This window comes from Tyto alba, unplaced genomic scaffold (assembly GCF_018691265.1).
Source record: "Tyto alba isolate M040663 unplaced genomic scaffold, T.alba_DEE_v4.0 Super-Scaffold_8, whole genome shotgun sequence".
NCBI lineage: Eukaryota > Metazoa > Chordata > Aves > Strigiformes > Tytonidae > Tyto > Tyto alba.
This window is the reverse complement of record NW_024881329.1, coordinates 15,603,030-15,619,751: the sequence shown is the minus strand read 5'-3', so window position 1 is coordinate 15,619,751 and position 16,722 is coordinate 15,603,030. Positions and strand designations below refer to the sequence as shown.

At 38.8% G+C, this 16,722-nt stretch overlaps 1 protein-coding gene across 6 annotated transcripts in view; it reads left to right on the top strand.

Moving 5' to 3' along the window:
* ANO5 (anoctamin 5) overlaps positions 1-11,123 on the top strand; it is a 61,772-nt gene extending 50,649 nt beyond the window's left edge. For all 6 annotated transcript variants that reach the window (XM_042785193.1, XM_042785192.1, XM_042785190.1 and 3 more), the window contains 7 exons: positions 397-566; positions 1,660-1,757; positions 2,025-2,155; positions 3,857-4,062; positions 5,110-5,291; positions 6,396-6,501; positions 7,430-11,123. In XM_042785193.1, the coding sequence (XP_042641127.1) occupies positions 397-566; positions 1,660-1,757; positions 2,025-2,155; positions 3,857-4,062; positions 5,110-5,291; positions 6,396-6,501; positions 7,430-7,651 (1,115 nt within the window). In that variant the 3' untranslated portion in view covers positions 7,652-11,123. The remainder of the gene's footprint in view (positions 1-396; positions 567-1,659; positions 1,758-2,024; positions 2,156-3,856; positions 4,063-5,109; positions 5,292-6,395; positions 6,502-7,429) is intronic.
* The last annotated feature ends 5,599 nt before the right edge of the window (positions 11,124-16,722 follow it).

Below are 16,722 nucleotides of genomic sequence, written 5' to 3'. Positions count from 1 at the left end.
AAATTCCTTTATCATGTGCATTGCCAACTGTGACATTTTCATAGTCTAGAAGACCCTGCTAGTTAACATTGAGATTCATCTTGGATCTCTTAAAAATCGTGTAAGATTTTGTGATGGACAAGTGCTAGTGGACAGCACAAAGAAGGGGGAATTTATGCTTACAAATGTTTCAAGAATGAATTTCACTTGCTTGTCTACTCAGAGCACTGCATTGGAAATTAAAGGCAGGATGTCTGAGAGCAGGAATTCAATCTGCTGAACTGTCTGTAGGTGGTGGTGTTTTGTTTTTTTTTTTCCTTTGGAATGTAAAGGTACGATGAGTGATGAGTGTTTATGAATCTGTATCCTTTTAAAGGCAATAAAGGAAAATAAAATTACTATTTTCTGGTTTCACAGAGGTTCCCAGAACTCATATGGAGTATGAGAACAGGCTCACTATGAAAATGTTTCTGTTCCAGTTTGTCAACTACTATTCATCCTGCTTCTATGTGGCCTTCTTCAAAGGGAAGTTTGTTGGTTATCCAGGTGTCTACACATACATGTTTAATCGCTGGCGGAATGAAGAGGTAGGACTTTTTTGATTAAGATGGATTGAGTAATTATAAACTAGTTTAAACTCTTTATCCCCTCCAGCCTGTGCAGTCATAAATTGCCAGCTGCAGGTTTGGCCTGGAATGAGCTGGGCCTCCGCTGGCCATCCTGAGGCTGATGGAGAGGCTTGCAAGGACTCTTCCTGCTGTTGCTAGTCAGGGAAGCACCAGCAGTGAAAATCTGTGGCTGTCAGTCACAAGCGTAAAAAATCAGAAAGCTTTTCTTGGCCCCAGTTCTCCTGAAATACCAGTGGATCTTGCTATAGGTCTCAAAAGTGATCCTCCAGGTTGAAGAAAGCTAGTGTAAATGGAAATGGTCTGTGTCTTTTGGGTGTCTTCATAAGCTTTTTGAGGCATTACATTTTCAGAGAAACCGTTTGCTCAGAGGCACATCTGTAAGCTTTTGCTCTTTTCCTCTCATTTGATTGCTAATTATGCTGTTTGTACAGAGATGAAATACAATATTTAATGTGGAGAATTGCTTGAGAGTCAATAGTAGAGGAAGAACTTTATGCAAAACACGATGAAGTAATGCAGGACACTTATTGATATAGTATCTCGTAATACTGGTCTGGCTACTAAATTCTGAAGAAGGCCTCAATAAAGAGCTGAAACTTTAAAACTCAGCAGAGACCAGATACTGGCAGGGATTTAAATACCTCTGGCATGGGGATATGAATAGAAAATGCCAGTGCTTCCCAGGTCGGAGTTGGTCTGGTATTGAGAACTAAGCAAGTGCGGTTGATTGACCTTGCTGGGGCTGCTGCACGTGGATCCTGCTGCCCCGTCTGTGTGCTTCTGCACAGTGATCACTGTGAAGCATCTCTGAATTACTCTGTAAGTGGTTGTTACGTTTCGGTGTGTGTTTTATGAAGTGCATTGAGCATTGAAAGCCCTTCTGTAATGCTTTCCTGAGAAGGGTATCTTAGCTGGCAGTCCAGGTGACAATTAAGTATTGTTCTAACAAGTTTTAAGAACTCCTTTCTTTCATTTATATGGTCATAAAATGTAGTTTATGTGGGTAATGACCATTATTCATCTTCATTAATCCCCAATTTGTCTCTGCCAGTGCGATCCTGCGGGCTGTTTGATAGAATTGACGACACAGCTCACCATAGTCATGGCTGGCAAACAGATCTGGGGAAATATCCAGGAGGCCATTGTACCGTAAGTTATCTCTCACATTGAGATGCCCGTGTTAGAGACAGAGGAAATTCTTATAGGGAGTGGTAACAAGTATTGCCATAGGAAAAAGCTGAGAAAAATTCTGTAAATAAAGCACAAATTCTGACAAGTAGACTCATTTTATAGAGGCTTTTGGCCTCTTTTTATGAAAGCTATGCCTGTAAAAGCACATTGCAACAAGGAGCTTATTTAGAAAAAGGGATACTTGATCTGCTTCTCTCATTGTTAACTTTTTTTCTGCATATACAGCTGGATTTGTAACTGGTGGGGACGCCGGAAAGCCAGAAATAATCCAGAAAATCTATATAGTCGCTGGGAGCAAGACCATGATCTGCAGACATTTGGACCCTTAGGGCTATTCTATGAATATCTAGAAATGGGTAAGTTTAAAAATATACATTTGGAATTGAGGACAAGACATCTTGTACTGACACTTCCAAAAATATAGCTTCTCAATTGTTATGAATTGATGCCAGCACTTCCATCTGATAAACAGTAGACAGTTAACTGCTGGAAATCATTAAATAGGTGAGCCTAATTAAAAAAAAAAAAAAATAACCTGCCTTTGCACATTAGACTGCAGGGAATTTCACAGAAACAGTGCAAAGACTGTTTGTTTCCCTCATTTGAATAGGGAACATTATTCTCTGTGCAGCCAGCTGCCTCGGTGTCTGTTCTGTTCTTGTTCCCAAGCATGTTCTCAGCTGATGTCAGTGGAAATTGTAAGTATGGGACGAGTGCCAAATATGCTGTAAGGATGGGTACTGCAGATACAAGAACTACGAACTGGATCAGAGAGAATCTTTAATTTTAGGTTTGCACTGGTTAGTGCTTAAATAGTCCAGTAGACCAGCAGAGGGAGTGTGGGTAACAGGATTTTTCTAAGATAACATGAACAGGTCAGCATATGAAATTAGTTTATAAAACCTGAGAAACTGAAACTAGAAACTGAAGCCAAACTAAATCTAAAAGACGCTAAATAGATATATTTGTCTGTTATAAGGACAAATTTTGTTGAAAACCGGTCCCTTATGCTGCTTTATTTCTACAGAAATAATTTTAAGTTTTCTAGATTACCTAGCGATGTGTAGGTATATTACTGTCACTTCATACACTTCATGCTCTTTCACAGAGGGCTGTGATCTTGTGAAATTAGTACAGTCAGAAAAATCAGTGCTGTCAGCCATGCCTGTTAATAGATGTCCTTGCTCTTCCTGATTCAGAACTGAACCAGTATGCTCCAGCATTGTCCTGGGGCTGCTAAGCTAATAGAAATTTTCTTGATTGTCTAAGGTGAAGAACTCATCACTGAAATCATGGAAGAGCTGATCACTGTTGTATGAGAATTTATTTTTATCTGCTGCCTAAAGCAGGCAAGATGTTCTCTTTCCTATCTAAAATATGGTGGCAGTATTGGCTCTGCACTGAGGCCTGTCACATTCTGTACCAAGAGACATTTCATTTTGGTAATGACTGAAGGGATCATTTTTATATTTTATTTGCAATTCTTAAACTAATGTTAAGACTACACACTAGAACTATTACATACAGAATTTGTGTTAGTATTTTGACTAAACCAATAACAGTAGGTGGAGGTAGGGTTGTGATAAAAGTAAAAGTATTTCCTCCTTTTCATTTAGTAGTGTAGCTGATAAGTAAAAGGAGAATGGGCTTGCTCTGTACAAACTGCAGGAGAGGAAACCTAGCCTGGTTTTGTTCCTCTTTCATAATTCAGAAATTTCATGTATGTGTACATTCCCGTTCCCCTACAGTTACATTCCATTCATGAGAGAACTGCAGAACCCTGAAACAATTAGTGTCCAGCACTGCTGGCAGCATGGTTTGACAGGACCTGAGTGCCCCCTTCCCCTGGGTGCTGCTGAACGGCCACCCTGAGAGACTGGAGGAGTCTTGGGGCTGGGGCAGGTTGTCACTTGGCTCAGGCCAGGGCTGGAGAGGACTTGTGCAGCCGGGCAGCAGTTTGTCATTTGTGTGAGAGTGACAACTTGCCTGTTTCATTGTCACCCCGAGGGTACTTCTGAAGGGGCAGATTTTGGTAATTATCTTTTTCTACCTTGCAGTCATTCAGTTTGGATTCATTACTCTCTTCGTGGCATCCTTTCCCCTGGCTCCCCTTCTTGCTCTGATGAATAATATCCTGGAGATTCGAGTAGACTCCTGGAAGTTAACCACTCAGTATAGGAGACCTGTACCCGCAAAAGCACATAGCATAGGAGTTTGGCAAGAAATCCTGAACGGAATGGCCATCTTGTCTGTTGTCACTAATGTAAGTACATTAACCGTGCTACGTCATCTTCTGTGTATTCAGAATTTGCAGATTTAAAAATTAGCTGATGCTTTTTCTCCTTCATTAACAGTATTCGCTTTATCACATGTTACCTTACAGAGATACGGTCAAGCCATTTGGGTGGTTTGGCTTGTCCACACATTGATGACATGCAGCTCTCAATCCGCATTTCACTGGACCTTACCCTTTCATTCACTTGTCTGTATTTTCTGGTGTTTTGGAATGGCGTAAGCAAGCCTGAAGCTCAGTCTGATGTAGCACACCGATTGCCCAGAGGGGACTGTAGTGGACAGGTTGGCCGGATGACGTTTCTGTCTTGTCACTATGAGGCCTGCTTTGTGGGAATCCTGCTTGTTCAGCTGCTTCTGGATGCCCCTATGGGGCAGTGGCTCAGAGTACTTGTTATAAACTGGAAACTAAACACTATGCTGGTATTTCATCATAAGTATAATGTAAAGCGGACTACTGAGCAAAAGAGCTGCTTCTTTGTAATGTAGAATATTAAACAGTATGAGATCTGCAAGTGTCTTTGGCAACAAACCCACTTAAAGTTATTACCTAATTGGCAAGGTACCTGAGCATCTTCAGTTGCTCAAGTTTCCAGGCAAAATGTGCTCGTAGCCATTATTTTCTTTTAAAATTCAGATGGAGAACATGGCTCTCCTTCTTTCATAAAGTGATCACACACTGGATTTGAGTTCATCCTTTCTTACCAGAATTCAGAACCGTGTCTCCTCTTTCACTAAGGAGTGCTGTTATCACAGATAGAAGACAGCTTGGTGTAAGGGGATTTTGGGGATTTGGTGCCTTTTGTAAGGACCATTCACATATTTTGTTCACTGAGTGCTGGTCCTTGCAGCAAAGGCTGCGGTCAGCATCTTTCCCAAGGTAGAGTGCCCTAATCATGCTCACCCCGGCTTAAAAGATCCTGGGTTACGTCACAGAGTCAGAGTATCAAAACCCCTGTATGAATCTACTTGCAGGTTTTGTGTGCCACTTAATTTCTTTTTCCAATTTATTTTTCAGGCTTTTATTGTTGCATTCACTTCAGATATGATTCCTCGTTTAGTTTACTACTACGCTTATTCTAAAAATGAAGACTCGCCTATGTCTGGATACATAAACAATAGTTTGTCAGTGTTTCTAATCTCAGATTTTCCTGAGAGAAACAAGCCTAAATTGAATACTGAAAACTTTGTCGTATGCAGGTTGGTATTGGTGTAATAATAACTATTTTATCACTTTGATTATAAAATGACTTTAAAACTCAATGCAGATTTACGTAGTCCACTAGAAATTACCTGATATTATTCTCATCATTCTAAAGTGTGAGAGGTAATATTTAAGCTATTAACAAGGCAGTGCTTGAGATGGTAAGAGATCACGCCAGTAATAAAAAACCCCCTGCCTTTTAACTGTTTGAGAGTCTCGTTGCTAATGGGTTTTTTTTGTTTGTTTCTGTTTTTTTGCTTAATTAAACTATTGATTTTTGAGTGATGGAGGAGATGTCTGTCCCTAAGGTTGCAAACTTCAGGCTAGATTTTCAAAAGTTTTTAGACTGCAATGCCTAAATGGACAAGGAAATATCATTAAGGGGATGTTTAGATTCTAAAGCTGAAAAAGATACGGTATTTAAATAGTTTTTGTGCTAGATACCACCAAGGATTTGGGGCATCCTGCTTTCATGAAAAAAACAGTTCTTTCTCACTAGAAGAAGCATTGGGGCTTCTAGAATGATTTAGAACGAACTTTAAAGTGGTCCGTGGTAAAAGAAAAGTATAGACTTGAAAAAAAATTCCAAAACAAACGAACCAAACAAAAACCAGCAACACTTAAGAAGAAGCTACTTCTGTGTGATGATTTTGCTTTAAAGCCCTGGGAGTCTTTATCCTACTTATACATGGGAGTATAGAATGTGTACTCAAGACTGTCCATCCATTAAACCCTGCATCTGTCCAGTCCATAATCTGTCAACATCTGTCACATTTATTCAATACTTGTCCATTACTGTGTGATACATTCCATCACTCTGCCCTGTATTATTTGATCATTGCCTGAAAACCAAGTAACCTATGTACAGAATTTCACTTCTCACACATCTCTGTTGCTGTGAATGTGAGGGTGTTTAAGCAAACATAAGATAGAAACAAATTGAGAGGCAACCTTTCTCTGCAGAAGGAAACGGACTATTTAAAGCAGGATGAAAAGGTTCCTCAAATGACAGCTGTATTTGTCTGTAGGTGTCATTGAGCTTGTAGTCTGTCTCAGACTGAATGTGACATTTCACCTTTACATGCCTTTCTATCCAACAGGTACAGAGACTATCGATATCCTCCAGATCATCAGAGGAAATATTTTCACACTATGCAGTTCTGGCACATTCTTGCAGCAAAACTAGCCTTTATAATTATAATGGAGGTATGTTCCCTACAAAATTTTGTTCTGAAATTGGTACCTTATAGATTCTCTAGGTAGTTACTACAGTTGCAGAAAACAGAATTGCTGAAGAGTGTAAAATAGTTCCTTCCCTACATAATACCAAGTACTCATGTCCTGAATGCTTATTATACCTAGGTCTTTTAACCTCAGGAAGTTAACCTGAGAGTAAGAACAGTGAAAACATCTGAGGGGACTGCTAGATTTGATAAAAATAAAACAGCAGGATAGAAAAGTTCTTTATGCAGATGGAAGAACCATGAACCAACAGGACTAGCACTTTCACTCCTACTGGTTTCATTAAAGAGCTATATGTGAGACGACTGTATTCAAAACCCAAAAAGCATTTTGCGGTGATGCGTATTGCTAAAAACAGCTACAGTAATTTGCAGTAATTTACAGTAATGGCATCAGTAATTTGCATAACTGGCACTTCAGTATTAAGCCACTGTCTTGCAGGTTCTGAAGGGAAAATCAAGTTGTTAAAACGCTCTTCTCATCACTTTTCCTACTGTATCTTACCAGTTCTCAGTAGCTGAGCGTTACCAGCACAGCCATGTGGATTTTCTAAGAAGCCACACAAAGGTATTAGAAAGTAATGCTAGGGATTCAGAACCTGACACTTTCCTCTTGGGTTTGCTAATTCGTACATGGTTTGGAATTAAAGTTTATGCACAAAAGGAAGTGTTTTAATCTTCATACACATCTCACATACACATTAGTTTGTTGTATTGTTTGAGTATATGTTATGTGTATTGTTTGAGGACAGCCAAATGAAAGGTATTCTGTTTGTGAACAAAAATAAATGATCTGTTTGGTGTCAGAGAAAACAACTGGTGTTTCATTTGGTAATAAGTTGTTACATTTCTCCTGGCTTCCTTTTTTTTTTAATTTATTTTTTTTCCCCCAGCATGTTGTATTCATCGTCAAATTCTTTGTAGCATGGATGATTCCTGATGTCCCTGCAGACGTGAAAGCCAAAATAAAACGTGAGAAGTATTTAACGCAGAAAATCCTGCATGAGTATGAACTTGAAAAACTGAAGGAGAGACTGTGTCAAGGTGATCAAGGAGCCACGGAAAAGGAGTTCATTGCCACAGAAGGGAGAATGGAGTTATCTAGAGCAATGTAGTTGGAAAAACAACTGTTTGGAATTTAGCTCGTTTTAGGTTTTTTATCTGTGATTTGCTCAGTATGCATCATCTTGAAAGCTACAGGGCAGTGTCAACCTTTTGCTTTCAGTCCAAAGATTTTAGACTTTTCTGTAAAAGCCTTACTGAGCATTCTAGGTTTAGTAAATCTACTTAACTATGACTTCAGTACTGTTTTCTATTTACCCATCACTTTGAATAGTATGTGTAATCTGGGATGAATTTGGGTTCCCAGTATAGGGAATGTTGCCCTGGAAGGGCTCACAGGGTGTGATGAGGTTATTACCATGAAACCCTCCCCCTGTTGCTAAATGCAAAGTTCCAGGCTGTATCCCAGCTGAACGAAAAGGATATCCTAGAGGATTCCTGCTGTGGAAAATGCTAAGAATTGTATTTTTATGACATGATAATTTAAATAGGAGCATGCTCCTGATACAAGGATTAGGGTTTGGGGCTTTTTTTTGTATCCACTATCTCTTATCAAGCATTTTTTTTCAGCTTTCAGCTTCTGTACACTTCTTAGAAGGAACTGATTTTTAAAGATATATTGGTTCAGTTCCACTTGGAATTGTTTATAGGCACAGAATTCAGTTAATACACACTAATGAAGGAAAAAAAAAAAAAAGTTATTTTCATAAAGGTATTATCTGCCAAAGAGTTTGCTCTTTAAGTGCAAGTATTGTGGAATCATCTAAAAATATTTTTTTAAAAAAGATCTAAACAATTTGGAGAGGTACAGCTAATTTATTTCTCAATCTCAAAAACTGCCAGTGGAATATCATGCTTGGCCTTAATTTTGGCCAAAGCTGCTCCTTTGTTTGGGTTCTCTTTGAATGCCAGCAAAGGGCTGAGTGTCTGTACTCGATGCACACTGTGGAATACAACCGCACAGTGCTGCGGATCGGGAGCTAGACCGCCTCACTAATTGATCCAGCTGGATGGTTTGTACACGGATTTGTATGCAAATTAAGCATGCCAAATAATCTATGTTTACGTTGTTATTGTCCATATACATAGGAGCCTGAGGGTTTTGGTTTGTTGTTGTTTTTTTTTTATTATTATTTTTAATCTTTAAGAAGGTTGTGTTTTTTTCTCTTTTGTCATGGGGCTTTTCTACAAAGTTACAAGTTTATACATAATAACTACTTGTGCAAAGTAGCTTCCAGTTGTTTATGAATGTGCCCTCATTTTATCATTTGAAGCAGTTAGGCACTTCTGTGATTTTGCTGTATATTTAAAACATATCAACACTTCCATGCTTAGTGCCTTGTTTATTTGCATTTGGCAACAGATGTAAAAATGATCACTAATGGGAAATGCGCCTTTCCAGAGTGTGCATGCAGGCATCATGATACTGTGAACCTGCGCACCGAGCTGTACAGTGTTAGCCAAGCCATGCCTGCCTCGGCACGCTTCTGTTTTAGTGCTATGCGAACTGTTCACAGAGAGCAGTTCCTTCCTAGACTACTTGGATAAAATAGCACCAGGCTGTTGAGTTCTCTCGTACTGAAGTACACTAGCTGGAGAGATTTGAAATTTTACTGTATTTGCACTTTGAAAGTTATACTTCCTTGAAAGTATACACAAAAAAATTTAGATTTGTATTCCATATCAGCCAAGTGATGTACTGTTTACTAGATCCACAGCTCAAGGTTTCTGTGTTTGGTTTTAGCAGACCTAGCCTATGTCTTGGAATACTTGGCTAGTAACCTTAATGTTGTAACAGAGTTTTAAATCGATGTCTTGAGTGGAACTGTCATTATTAGCAAAAGTTTTAACATTGAAGTGCCTACCTCGAACAAACATCACATGGTTTGGCTGCCAGGCAAGATGTTGAAGCAGATGTACATTTCTCGTTACTGTAAGTTATTCAGCTTTGTTCTGTAAGTTTGCTTGATAAATCAAGCATGTTGGCGATTCATGTTCATGCTGAACTGACCATGGTCTTGAATATTCAGATACATTTGAAGTAATGGATTTATTGGAGGAATGCATGTATAAATGTATTAGCTCTGCTGCTTAATGTATAAGCCAAAGAAGAGTACCAGTCACCACAATTATATATGCGACACCAGAATTTACACAATGCAAGCACTTTGCTGCTTCTTACAGATACACTCTTAACTAAACTGCTTAATTTAGATTTCACAGTTTTGTTACTGTGAGCAATGCAAACGATTGCTTCCAACAGCCAAGGTGATGAGATGCAAAATGATATTTCTATGCAAAACATACAATTGGATTGAAACTGAAAACAGATTTGAAAATTGAGCATTAGATGCACTAGGCCTGCTTACGGAACATGAGTTTCTTCAGGTCCTGTAATAAAGTGCCCTAATATACTACACTTGAAAAGATGTCAGCAAAATAGATGTATTGTAAATTAATAATGCTTTTTAAAAGCAAGACAGAGGAAAACAGGGGAATCCCCTTGTTTGGGATACAGCATTGATATGCAGAAGCCCTGCATGCAGACCCTGAATTTGAATTGCTGTTTTGACCTCTACTTCTTGCTTCTTTCAAACTTATTTTTTGAGATCACTTCCTATTTAATGCTATACAAGGAGATGTTCTGCATATGTTGTATCATAAAACAGAAAGTGGAAAAAATTTGGGATCATCTATTTAGAAAGAAATATATATATATATATATACATATCTTTAAAATATGTCATTACACTTCAAAGCATTACTTCTTCGTATATAGAGACTGTTGAAAAGAGAATGTGTTGTCATATTAAGAGCTAATGTCACATAACAGAGTAAGTCTAACACCTCTTTACATAATAGTTTGCTTGTCATTTAAACAGTATTTTGACAAAAGATTATTAGTATGATTAGGATTATAATGGTTCACGTACATACACATTTCCTGAATTGTTCTTGAAAAGTGACAAAAGTAAGAAAAAAGGGCTGGTCAGTGTGGGGATGTACTTATTCTTACTGTTGGAATATTTGATTTTTATGTGTTTAATACAAGTATCTGAAAGTGTCCTTTAACCAGAGTGAAGATAGTTCTTTGTTGGAACTACCGTAATTTAAGCAAGAGTATGTTGCTTTATTGGAATTAGTTAGAAAAAAAAAATTGGCCTTTCAAGTGTAATACAATCAGGGATTTTTTTTTCTTTTTTCCAGTTAAGATTTAGTATTTTTACCTTGGAAAGATACAGTGTGCTATGCTCTAAGCAAATGACTGCAAAATAAGAGTGCTACTATAAGACACTATACTGTTTTTTCTAGAATATTTTGTTATTATACTTTCACTTTTTTATGTAATACTATCAGTTTGAGTCAACAGAATGGAGTGAAAATAGATGGACTTTCCTAGTGTTCTTTGTGTACTGCTTGTTTTGACTTGTACTGTCATGTAATCTGAGTGGCCTTTTTGTCTGCTAAGTATATTGCTGATATGATACGTTAATGTTGGAATAAATTTTTTAAACATTGCATTCAGCTAACTTATATATGTACATTTAATGAGATCTAAATCTGGCAAATAAAAGCAGTGTTTATTTTTAATGTGCTGTCAACTTGGTTTTGAAAATTCCAAGAATTCAGAGAGGAGCTGAAGTATTAAAGGTTAAATGCTCAGAGAGCCTCATGGAGAACAGTATTCATACATATTTCTGTAACTCATTGCAGGATATTTGGGTGCTGGATACAGATTTCCTACAATTTGTAACTTCACAAGTTTCTTACTCAGATCATTGAAGAAAACCTCCATCTGACTGCCAGCTTCCACTTGATAATCACACAGTGTAACTGCCTTTTCTGTCTTCATGCGTTTTCTTAAGAATGCATTACCAATGAAAGCCTGTACTAAATTCTGCATATATTGTAGGTAATGCACGTGGACTGAGACGGCATGAGTGTGTGATAGCCCAGGAGGGAACGTAGCTTTGCAAATTCTTACTTTAGAAGACCACAGTTCAGTGAAAAACACTCAGCACTTTGATCTGCCTTTAGGTATGGTACAAGCAGTATGTTAACACACATTCATTTTCAGCCAGGCTGCTTTTCCCTTCATTCTCTGGATGTACTTTTTATTCTTGCGATGCCAGGACCTGAGGTGACTTCTCAAGTTCTCAGTCAGTCACACACGCAGTTTTCACACACGGCACAAGTGGTTCACATACGTTCACTTCAATAACTTTGAGCACATACACTGGAGAATGTGGCAGAGCTAAAGCTTTTCCAAGGGACTGGTAAAGCCTTACTGTTCGTAGATACTTCTTCATATTTTAATCTTTCTTAAAACTCACTTCTGGCACCAATGTAGGGCTTTGGATTACATCACAGAGAATCTGGATTTAAATGTATGGCTTGCTCTCAATAGACAGCATTAGCACGTGTTACCGCTCCTGTCATACCGCATTACCAGAACTTCTCTGGGAACAGGGTCACTTGCCAGACTTGGTTGGTCATTTCCTTGTAACTTTTAAATGATAAACTGAGAGATGCAATAGCAGTAATCAAATGAGAGAGATGTGTGAGAAGAATAAAACAATCTTGTCTACGTTAAAAAAAAAAAAAGACCAAAACAAGCAAGGTGTAATTATGTATTATGCTACTATGCTGGTTACTTAATTAGGTATCAAAAGGAAAAATAAAGCGCTAAGAAAGATGGAGAACAGAGTGATAGCAAAAGGAAAGTGAAAAAGAAGGAAAAAAAAAAAAAGACGAAGGTGATGTTGCTATGCAGGATATAGGGGATATTTATGTATTATGAAAGTGTTAAAAGTTTTCAGGTGCATTCAAGTTTTGCTGTTGGGAGGCTAAATACTGTCTCCAGTGAGGGCTGTGGTAAATGGGCAATGAAGTTTAATTGGTACAGTTTCAACAAAAGCCAATTATATTTTCTAATAAAGAGTAGCAAGGTAACTTGTGAGACATTCACAAATCCTGGAACATACCTGGCTCTCCCCATGATCAGAAATTGTAGCTACCCTTCAAAAGACGTAACTTCTTCATTTATCTAGTGCAGTAAATTAAGAGGTGCACCAAAATGTTGGTGATTGTACTTTCTGCATCAGAAAAATACGTAAGGTGTCTAATTTGCTCAGTGTTTTCATCTACCCAGATTAAAGGGTCTTTCTAAAAATAAGTCTGTATTTATCCTATGCAAAAAATGGTAGGGAGCACTGAAATAGAAGAAATCTTTTGCACGTGTGCATCTCAATCAAACTGGTGTAAAATACATTGTCTTACAGGAGTAGAAAAATATGTAAACCATTTACTAGTAGATCAGTGGAAAGTAAAGGCATGGTGTGGAAGAAACAGTATCCCAACATCTGAGGTCTGCATGTTTCCTGCAACAAGTAAAACCTTGTCTAGTGTTGCTCAAAATGTTCAAAATTAAAACCAGTGTTTCTGAAAAGAACAGCTTAAATGACACGCTGAAGATGCACTAAGGCCAGCACAACTGTAACAACAGCAGCTCCTGAAATCTGAGAGCCCAGCCTGTAAATGGAAGGAGATTTAGAACAACACACAGCTGCGAGACACAGGATCTGGGCTTGGGGTTCCTAATGCCTGGTGTGGCAAAGAGGTTGGTTGTACCAAGAGAGGGCAATGGCAGCCCTTACAAAGGGCTCATTTAGTACATGAAAATCCTTCCCTATACAGATGGAAAGAGCTGAAGGGAAGAAAAAAAAATATGATCATTACCATATCAATGATAACAAAATAATTTCCAGAATATTTGAATTACTTTGTAACCTCACTAAGCCACAGCTTCTACTTGTCAGTCTTCCTGCATGCACAGGGTGGTCACACTAGCTCTGCAGCAGAGTCTTGGCATCCTTAAAAAGGGATAGCTAAATTAAATCTTGTTCTGTTTTTAAATAATCAGTTGTCTCTACCCAGCAGTTACATCACTCAGATGCAGCTCAGGAAGTTTTTTTTTATGTAAGTATGTATACCAAGAAATCTGCTGGCAGATGAGTAGGATGTGAAGTTTAGCAGCCATATCAATTTTTGGAAGGCACATATGAGTGAGTATGCTTTCTCAAGTCAGAGATGAGTCAGTCTGAAACATTTAGTAAGGGTATGATTCTTTTCAATTCTTTTTTCAACTCCTCAACAAACCAGTGCTGTTAGCTAGTCAGAAACACATTTGTATTTAAAGTACTGACTGACCTAGCTTTGTCCTTGGGTCTTCTAAACATCCAATGCTATTCAGCATTACAGTTTTGGTACTGCAAGATGTAGAGGATATCCTAACTACTTCTGTAGTCAAGAGGCATTAAACACACTTTTTTGTTATGTTGTCCCTTCCATTCCACAGTAGGTTTGAAATGCTTGACATTGCTGGTGTATCTGAACCATACCATCTTCAGCAATGAAAAGCCATGGTGGAAAAGTTCTGTCTCAAATGGCCCCTAGTTCCCTGTGTCTCCCACACTGACAGTTTTTACTGATTTGTCTCGGTTAGTGCTTGGTGCAATGTAATAGGAAGCCAATGCTCAAGCAGCATGCTCTGCATGCTCACTGGCTCTTTTAATAACTTTTCAAAAAAGAATAGAAGTACTCCAGACAGCAGGTTTTAGCAGGGAAAACTGATAGGAAGGCTGGATCCTCTGCCATGTTAGCACCTCATCACAACAGACAGTTTTGCTATTGGATTCTCTTGAATAAACATTTCTGTTGATGTTAGCCCATTAGTAGTGTCAGCAAAAAGTAATGCTACAGTTAAGCCAGTTTTCTGGTTGTGGCATCTAAATTATTCTTCAGATAAAATCCTGGTTCCATCTATACTGATGGAAATTGTACTGTTATTTCCAGATGTGGCCAAGATTTCAACATTTCTCTAACAAAGATCCAAGTTAAATAACCTAGTTGAACTAGGTGTGTCAAGAGATTTCCATACAGCTCACCATATAATGGCAATCCATTAATTTTAAGGTGTCTAGACTTCATGCTGCTCTAAGCAAGCTGCTAGTGCATTGCAATCAGGAAGGATTCCCCTTTCACATAGGGTTGCCCATGTCATGACAGCTTTTTTGGCTTCCTCAGCAGCAGTACAGGAGACAAAGTGGCGGTAGTACCAAACACTGAATCTGAGGTGCCAGGTCACACTTCCACTCATCTGCTAACAGCGGCTTCCTTGCATGGGTTTCAGTTTCTCGGCTAGAAGTGAGATTCATGTGCCTCCCAAGCGTCTTCCCAAGATGCTGCAGAGTGTGAAGGGGCACATGTCAGGCAATAAATAATTGTGCTGGGGAGAAGGATATTCGTCTTGATGCGACACTGCATGAATATTTCAAGAAATATTCCTTGTATCTCAGCCAAGAACACAAGGCACTCTGTGTCAATGATGGTTCCTGCCACTTCAACTCCACTGAAGCTGGTGTGTGTAGGTTCAGGCCAGTGAAACAGAGAGATGATCCTGTGGGGGTGTGTCAGGGGTTTTTCCTTAGGAGAAGACAAACATTCCAGCCCTCTACTTGGATTTTTGTTTGGGGTTTTGTTTTTGGTTGGGTTCTTTTTTTTTTTTGATGGAACAATCTGCTATATCACCATAAAGGGATTCTTTTCACAAAGATTCCTTAATAGAAAAGTCTCATGTTTTGAGTGAAAAAACAAGATCCTGTTCATTTTATGGTAAGCAATAAGTGGCTAACTGCTTTTTCGTTATATTTTTGTTGCTGTGCACTCCTGTGAAAATAGCAAATGATTCTGTGGCTACAACCAGCCTGTCACAATGACCCGTGTTTTAATTAGAAGGTGCCACAGTATGACGAGTCACCACAGACCAATGCACAACATGCAACTTTTTCATCAAATGAAAGTACTCTTTCTGGGATTGGTAAAAAGATGATGATCTAGTTAATGGGGTCACTACTGTGATTAAGAGCTGAAGGGGGTGACATGGGTAGAGGAAATCAAAGCAGAAAGAAACCTGTTTTGTACTTTTAATGTCAGTCCAAAGTGCTAGGGTTACCTGCTGAGCTTCTGGAGGGAACTGAATTTAGCAAGGAACTATGAAGTCCTTATTAATGACTTCATCTTCAAAAGGGGGAGGGTGAATAAATGGAAGTGTAAGGGCTCATAAACTGGAGAAGATAGAACAACTGAGGCACCAGATAGGTTTGAAGCCAGACCATGTATAGCAACTGCTATGAAGACTTGTTAATATTCAGATGTGTAGAAGAAGCCTTTAGATGTAAATGCTAGTCTGTCAGCAAGTCTCCCCTGCATAGGAGAGAGGAGCCAATTTTATCAGCAGTTAATACAGGAACTGAAATGGGTCATCCAAGAGGTTGATTCTGGGGGGGAGGGAAAAGCAGGCTTTCCTCTGCTTTTGCACCTGGAAGAAATTAAATCCAAAGAAATAATCTGGAGCATTTGCTTCACTTTCAGTGCTAGGATAAACTATGCTTCAAATGTCTATCCAGCATAACCAGACACGTCCCTGTGCACAGATCAGCCTTCCCTTCTCCTGTGCACACACCACTCAGGAGTGATTTATTCATGCATCTGTCATTGCAGGGACCTGACTCATTCCTGGGCACAAAGACAGTTACAGGAGCAAGCGCTTATCCAAAGCGCTCAGGGTGTCTGATGAGGATGGGGCAAGTGCTGAGCAAGGTGCCTTCAGTTTCTTTTCTGGAGAGAACAATAACAACTTCTTATACGGCTACCGTGGCGAGTTTCTTCATTCTGCAATAAATGCCAATTATTTAGAGTATATTTGGCACACAAGTGCACAAAATTCTCAGCCATTCTGAAACTTTATAATTAAACTTCTATCCTGCAAAAGGATTCAGCATAAGAAAAGCAAGTGATATGGAATCATTGTATTTGAAGAACATGTTCCTTGTCGCTTTTTAAAGCACACAGGAACAGCAGCTGGGCCTGGAGATGTTCTGATAGGGCCAATCCAAAGCAGTAGGCAGGAATTTCTCTGTCAATTTTAATGCCTTTGATCAGACCATAGTGATTTGTCAGTAAAATGTCAAACACCTAAAAAAATTAAGACAGTCCCACCATAAATTTCTTCTCAGAACTGGCAATAATGATGCAGGCAATCACAAGATGTTCGTGTTAACTG